The 8191-nt window shown below is 34.7% G+C and overlaps 1 protein-coding gene across 13 annotated transcripts in view; it reads left to right on the top strand.

Moving 5' to 3' along the window:
• LOC106868038 (serine/threonine-protein kinase 25) overlaps positions 1–8191 on the top strand; it is a 151497-nt gene that overhangs the window by 56637 nt on the left and 86669 nt on the right. The window contains exon 1 of one of the 13 annotated variants that reach the window (XM_014913147.2): positions 855–1496. The exons of the other annotated variants lie outside the window; for them this stretch is intronic. Within the exon in view, the coding sequence (XP_014768633.1) occupies positions 1170–1496 (327 nt within the window). The 5' untranslated portion in view covers positions 855–1169. Of the gene's footprint in view, positions 1–854; positions 1497–8191 lie in introns of those variants that run through there. 13 annotated transcript variants of the gene reach the window in all.

The raw sequence follows: 8191 nt of genomic DNA, 5'->3' as shown, positions 1-8191 counted from the left end.
CACCACCACCACCACCACCACCGCTGTCGCCGCCGTCCATTACGAGTTAAGTTAACCTTTAACATTGTTTATTACGTCTCAAATTGACTGTTTCGAAATGGTTAAACATGATTTTACAAATCAACAGCCATTTTCTTATTGCTGTCGTTTTTATTGTTGTTGTTGTTGTTGTTGTTGTTGTTGTTGTTACTGCTGTTTTAATTGTTGCTGCTGTTGTTATTACTGCTGATGTCCGGATTTACAAAAGCTCTTTAACGGAGATTAACGATCACGTTTAATCACATGCGGGTTTACCTATGAATCTGGAACCGTCACGTTGTTGGCGTGGTTGTTTTTAACCAATCGTTAGTATAATCCCTTCTCGATAAACAGTCGTTGATAATTAGCAATAATTAAACGTAAATAAACGAAAATATATGAAAAAATCTTGCATATTTCCATTCCTGAATTTCAAACATTTTGCTTTGATTTTCATTTCCTTTTTTTTCCTGGATACGATTGCAAGTAGGCAATACATTTCCCTTTGACTTTAAAAGTTACTGCAAAAGATTCCTCCTAAAAATTGGATCGTCTCTATCACTGACTCAGAAAATCTTATATCGTCCCAACCAACTTACATTTAAGAGCTTCTTTTCTGTGGAGAGACAAGAGAGGTTAATAACCAGAGTTAAATCAAGGACATTCGACAATCGAATAATTATCAAAAAGGAAAAAAAGAAGAAAGAAAGAGAAAAAGAAAAAATATTTGATTTTCTTCAAATCTGGTATTAATTTATACTGGAAGACTGAGAGGGATACAGTGAGAGGCTTATTGGATGATTTTTTTTTATGCGTTCTGATTGTGTGAGATAATTTCTTTTAAGGACACACACACACACACAAAAATAGACAATTTTCACAAGGATTTTATTGAAACAAAATATTGAATTTTATTGTGACTTTCGCATTGTGAAAATTAATTTTTTCCCCGATTTCTTAATGATATTGAAGTAAATTCGCTGACGAAAGAAAAAAGAGTGAGAGAAAGAGCAGAGTGAGAGGGGTGTTTTAGTAGTATTTAGTTTCGAAGTCGTGACATAACAAGCTACAACGCTCATAAAAAAAATAATTACACGTGTTGAAAGCATTTTTTTTTTAATTGAAAGGGATCTCATAAATTTTCAAGAAGAATGTCTTTGAAGAAATTGCCAATAACACCTACCAAAAAATATAACTTTTTTCAAGATTTCACTTCAAATGGAAGTATAAAGTATAACTTCCCGTTAGTTGAATGTTTCAGTCCAATAATTGATGTAGATGGTCCGGAAATAGACCAGAACAATAATAACAAGATACCTGATTCACTTTTAAACGAGAATATTTCTAAGCTCGATAATGATGAATCGTCCGATGCTGTGATTCTAGTGACAAAAGCAAACATCGAAACAATGGATGCACAAACGAAAATAGAGTTCTTTAAGAAACGTGCTTTAGAACGAGCTCGAGTACGCCAACAGGTTCGTATAAAATTTACAAAAATATTTTCACATGTGTGATAGATATTCTTAGATATTCATTATGGAAGGCAGAAATGTAACTTCGTGAAATCATGTATATTTTCTTCAGTACTGTTTCAGCTATATATATATACCTGATCACATTCTAGAAGACATTTTTCTCTGTTACTACACTACTGCACATATATTTTCAGAGTGTTAGCTAGTTGAGTTAACAGTCTGTTCATGCCACAAAAAGTACAAGATAAAAATATATGTAAACCTGAATCTTATCCTGTGTTTATACATTACATGTCTGTGCGCATGAGTGTATTTGTGTGTGTGTGTGTGTGTGTGTGTGTATACACACAAACATATCTCTTTTTTCCTTTGCTATAAAATCTCTCTATAAGATGTTGAACTCCTTTGATATCACTATTGATTCTGTGACACAAACTTCTTGTTTTAAATTAAAATCTTTCATCAAAATTTCATGTTTAATTTGTTCAGCAGAAATGTAGAAACAAAAGAGTTAACAGCTCACTCGTGCGGGGGTGATAATTACATAAGCTTGTGAAATACATTACATCGATGTGTATCCTTTCAGAAGTGAGTGTTACTTTGTGTCCACAGAGACTATACACTTGATTTTTACTTGCTCAGATTCCCAAATCTTGTAAACTTTTAAACAAGGCTGATAAAAGAGTTACCTGTCTGAGCTCAACATATTACACACGGGAGTTGCTACGGAAAGTCAAAGTCCTCCTTAATACTGATGCATTTTAACGGTTCAGTTAATGACCTCAAAAGTGTTGATAATCAAGCCAAAATCGTCAATCATTTCGGTCTGGCTTGGACTTTGATCAATGTGTTGTTTCCTGGATATAAGTCACGTGGGATGCCTACGAAGTTACAATAATTCTTCCGGCGTTGAAGTTGACATAGAAGACTCTGCCAGCAGGTGAATGTCTTATTGTACATAGAGGGATCGAACGACAATCAAAGAATGCATTTGTATTTGTGAATATGTGCATGCTTGTTTGTACTTAAGAGAAGGCACGTGCATGTGTGTGTGTGCGCGCGTGTGTGTGTGTGTGTGTGTGTTCGTGCGTGTGTTCGTGCGTGCGTGTGCTTGCATTTATGTAAATACGTATATATATACACACATACATTCCATACATACGTATATATGTGTGTGTGTGTATGTATATAATGTATGTATGTATGTATGTATGTATGTATGTATATATATATATATATATATAGGTTTGTATGTATGTATGTATGTATGTCATTATTCAGTTTTATTTCAAGACTTCTTGCCAATAGAGAGAGAGAGAGAGAGAGAGAGAGAGAGAGATTCGGTCTCTAAACTAGATCCAAGGCTCCTTCATTAAAATTTCAACAACTTCAACAGGGTATTTTTTTACATGTATGTATATGTGCAGTATTTGGAGTCTGTGCATATATAGATTTGTATGTTTTGTTTTATGTATGTATTCTCATACATATAGTTGCACGTCTAGACTTGCGTGCATGCTTGTCTGTCTGTCTGTCTGTCTGTCTGTCTGTCTGTCTGTCTGTCTGTCTGTCTGAATGTATGCGTGAATAAATGCATGAATAAATGCATGAATGGATGAATGAACGAATGAATGGATAGATGGATTACTGATAATTAATCGAACCAACAAGAGAAGCTCTTCCTTGGTAACCTGCTAGAAATAGCTGCTAAATCTTTCTTAAATCATAAGCCATCCATTAAAAAAAAAAAAAAATGAAGAATTAAGAGACAAACTGGATAACATGCAGACGGAACTGCTATAGTTAGAAAGCCTTTTGCTATAGGTCTGCCCATTCAGAGCTCACTAAAGCGTAACTCTCAAACAATTGATAATTATTTCATCATTTTAGAATAGTTGCAAATCCGAGGCAAGAGGGTTGGAACCAAATGCTCAAAAAGATTAAATACAAACCATACTACTGTCTTAGCTACTACTGTTGTTTAATCATTATTCAATGTTATTTGTTATATTTTCCTTTGGTGTTTTAGCAAATAAACAACACGTTATGGCAATTAGTTATTTTACAGCAAGCCATGCGTAACGCTTTAGAAACGTGTTATTCGAGATTTTTGCTATTTTTCTCTCTATTTTTGAACACAGGGTAGAGATACTAATATTTCAACTGACACGCTTCTTCCTGAGATAGTTGGAAATGAACAATACAAGCTGAACAAATTAAACATGAACAATACAAGCACAAACAAACAAGTTGTCGTGCTCAGAATTTTAAGCCATGTTTCTATAAAATGATAAAGGTCATGTTTATATTTTTGTCATTTGGTTTCTTGGGCTGGCTGGGTGGGTTGTGGGTGTGCGAATTCATCTACTTTCGTCGGTTGTCGCAAGCAAGTAATTGTATCGTGGGCTTGACAGTAAGCAAAAATCCTATGATTCCGTTTACCTGCTATATCAGTATTGAAGGTGGTCAACTGGGTGAATCGTTAGTGCAGCGGATAGATTGTTTTACACCCATCGTTCTGGTTCTCTTCGTCTTGAGTTCATACCCGGCCGCGATCAACTTTGCCTTTAGACTTTTCGAGATCAATGAATAAAGCACAAGTTGTGTACTGTTGTTGATTCTCCTCTCACTTCTCTCTTTTAGAAATCAGTCTTGGTCGGACTTGGAGAGGGATGGGCTCCGCCAGGTCTAATCAATACACGCTGTATGTCGCGACGGTGCTCCTACGATTCTGTCAAAGAGTTGAGAGCTGTACGGACGGAGAAAGCATAGCGTTGGTAAAGCAAAAAAGCGACCGACTCAGTGATATAATAATGACGAGGGTAAAATACCGAAGAGTATCTGCTGCCTGGACACTTGCCCAGTAGCCATATTGGCCACCCTCCCTTAAACATAACACAGCCTTGACTACAACAAATATATGTATATAAAGTGACCACCCTGTGCAGTAGCTATATTGACCGTCCTCCTTCATTAAACGTATCTTAGAGCAAACACATACATATAAGATGGCAGCCCTGTGCAGTAGCCATAAATGGCTTCCCGCCTTTCTTAAACTTGACTACAGAAAACACACGTATATAAAAGTGGTCACTCTGTGCAGCCCTCACAACTCGCACACCCTACACTACACCACCGTACAGTTGTTAGGCGGAAAATTTTATAAGTTATAAAGTGCACTACACATACTTCACGTATAATTTATGAACTCGCTTCAATTAATGATGGGTTTTTTTTTCAATATTTTCCTTCGCCGTGACCTGGCTTCATGGAAGTCTGTAATTACTTTTCTTTTCCTCTTTCTCTCCCTCTCTCTCTCCTTTTTCACTCACTCTCTCTCCTTTTTCACTCACTCTCTCTCCTTTTTCACTCTCTCTCTCTCCTTTTTCACTCACTCTCTCTCTCTTTTCTCCTTTCTTTATCTTTTCTGTCTAGTGGAATTTCATCCGTCTTTACATTCAATGTTCAAATTCAGCCGAGGTCGACTTTACCTTTCATCTTTTCAGGGTCGATAAATTAAGTACCAGTTGAACATTGAGGTCGATGTAATCGACTAGTCCCTTTCCCCAAAATTTGAGGCCTTGTGCCTTTACTAGAAAGTATTATTATTGTTATTATTGCTATTATTATTATTATTATTATTATTATTATTATTATTATTATTATTATTATTAGGACAAATGTGGCCCTATGGATTGTTTTGAGTTTTCGGTTCATTAATGAAAAGCTTTTAATAGCGAAGACGTTTAAGATGTCAAACCTCATACACCTTAACATTAGCACTGATGTACCTCACAGGTTGTTTATGCATTTGAGATTTCCCTTTATGAGATTTGAGAAAATTTATTATGGAGTAACAAGCTTTCAATGTAGGCAAGTCAATTACGACAAACTCATATCCCTAACCCTTTACAGCTTTTGAAAAGTCAAATGTACCAGAACACTTTCAAATACCATTAAAAAAATGCTTCACATAAAATTATGATGGCACGAAGAGAAACAAAGACAGCATCAGTTGTAAAAAAAGAGCAAGCATCATTTGTTACTCTTTCTGTTTTTAAGTTCTTGAGATGACAGTTTTATTTCGTGTTTTGTGTAATAAATATATAAATAACTATTTTAGATAGTCGCTCAGATGGCAGTTAAATAAATTGAAATAAACCTTTCAAGAGTGAAATAAACTTCTATTGTTATTAATCTTTTAAAAAACCAACCAGTTTTATCCAGCACATACCTGTTTGATCTTGTTCTCCTTTTATTAATCTTGAAATAAGTGAAAATTACGAAATAGATTCTATTCTATTGTAAAACTATTGGCGAGGAGGCGGCACTTGATCTTACTTATTACTTTCATTAATTTCTTTGTTTTGTGTGTGTATGCGTTTACTAAATCTACTATTGTCAATATGTTTGTTTTAATCAACACCAGATCAAGAATGAGGAAAAGAGAATCATGGGTGTGGATAATAAAACTGACGAGATATTTTAAATACAACATTGATTACACATATTTTTTAATGCTAAAAATCACGTCATTTTTGTCTCCTGATAACCTATCTAGATTAAAACTATACAAAAAGGAGAAATATAACACTTCTAAGAAGATAAACAGAGAATTTTAGCCAATGGGAAAAAGCGGAAACTAAATATTGTGAGGCAATTAATTTAGAGTTCGGATCGACACAGTTTCACGTTTCATTAATACTCAAATAATTGTACGTTTGGCACAAAATAAAATGTTAACGGGATAGACCTGTTTTAAAACTAATTGTCGCTATTGTTTTCCAGAAATATACAAAATGGGTATTCCGAATAATCGAAAGGAATATGTAAATTATTAGATGCCATTATTACAGACAGAACCATTAGCACGCCGGGCGAAATGCTTAGCGGCATTTCATCTGTCTTTACTTTCTGAGTTCAAATTCCACCGAAGTCGACTTTGCCTTTCATCACCTCGAGGTCGATAAAAAAATGACCAGTTGAACACTGAGGTCGATGTAATCAACTAGCCCCCTTCCCCAAAATTTCAGGTCTTGTACCTATAAGAGAAAGGATTATCACAGATTATTACAGGTTGGACATCATGATTTTAAAAATTATTGCGCTAACGTCGTAAAAAAGAAAACTTTTCTTATTAAGAAAAATTTTTAATTGCAAATTGATACATACACATACGCTCGCGCACGCACATACACATACATACATATGTATTTACTTTTTATTTTTGTTTCATTCACTGAACAACAGCCATGCTGGGGGTACTGTCTTGAAAGGTTTAGTCGAGCAAATCAAAACTAATACTTATATTTTTAAAGGCTGGTGAATATTCTGTCAGGTTCTTTTGCTGAGCCACAAAGTTTTGGGGACGTAAACAAACCAACAGCGGTTGTCAGGCGATAGTGTGGGGATACCAACACTAAGACACACAGACACGTGTCTGTGGAGTGCTCAGCCACTTGCAAGTTAATTTCACAAGCAGGCTGTTCCGTTGATCGGATCAACTGGAACCCACGTCGTCGTAATTGACAGAGTGCCACGACATACATACATACATACATACATACATACATACATATATACATACATACATAACGTGTGTATTTCTGATGTAAATCTCTGAGTAAATTCAGAGTAGATAGTCTTAGAGTATTCAGCAAAGTGATGCAAAACAAAGGTATGGTTCTGAGCTGTGGTTTCAAACCCCAGTCAAAACCGTTTCCTTTCACTTCATTTAGGATATTTGAAAGACATGAATATTAGTATTGTCCCTCTCTTAAAAAGAAGCCCATTCACCTTTACACACAATATACATATATTTTCTCTTCCCTATATTTTGTCGAATTCAGCTATATCTGCAATAATACATCATGATTAATTCAATCCATATACACCTTTCCTTTAAAATATGTGGCCTTGGGCCAATGTAGAAAATCACTATTTTCTTGATGGATTTTTCAGCATTAGAATATTCTTGTAGTGTCTTATTTTCCTTAACCTTTTTCTTTATAACCTCAGCTACTTCCCACCTCCATTTTAGAGGGAGAGAGAGACAGAGTGAGAGAAAAGAATTCTGTGTAATGTCCATCATCTAGTATTTTCGATGTTAATTTTTTTTGATTTCACGATCAATTTGCATTTCATAACGAACGCCTACAAATTGGTATGGGAGGTGGAGTAACTCACTGTGTATTTAATAAAACAATACACTATCACGTTTTCAGCTTTATGATTTATTTTCTACTTTATTTTCAATCTCCTTATCCGTAAAACACACACACACACATGTCCATATACATACATACACGTCCATACACATACACGTTCATACACACACAAATACATATGCACGCACGTAAAAGATTTTTTTAAATTGCAAATATCTTCTCTGCAGTAGTTTATGGCGTAAGATTATTGTTTTATTTGAATAAAAAGAAGTCGGTTGGTTTGCTCCTTCATTTCATCCAATCATTTCCTCCTTTGATAAGTTTAGGTTACAGCATTCAATTTATTATTATTATTATTATTATTATTATTATTATTATTATTATTATTATTATTATTATTATTATTATTATCATTATCGTTGTTGTTGTTGTATTTTAAATATCGAGCAACCATCTTTTTTTTATATTTCTTTCTTGATGCTTCTCATTCTGTCGCTTCATTGGCTGTTCACTAAGAAATAACAAACG

Source organism: Octopus bimaculoides, chromosome 9, assembly GCF_001194135.2.
Source record: "Octopus bimaculoides isolate UCB-OBI-ISO-001 chromosome 9, ASM119413v2, whole genome shotgun sequence".
In the NCBI taxonomy this organism is placed as follows: domain Eukaryota; kingdom Metazoa; phylum Mollusca; class Cephalopoda; order Octopoda; family Octopodidae; genus Octopus; species Octopus bimaculoides.
This window is presented reverse-complemented; position numbering and strand designations above follow the sequence as displayed.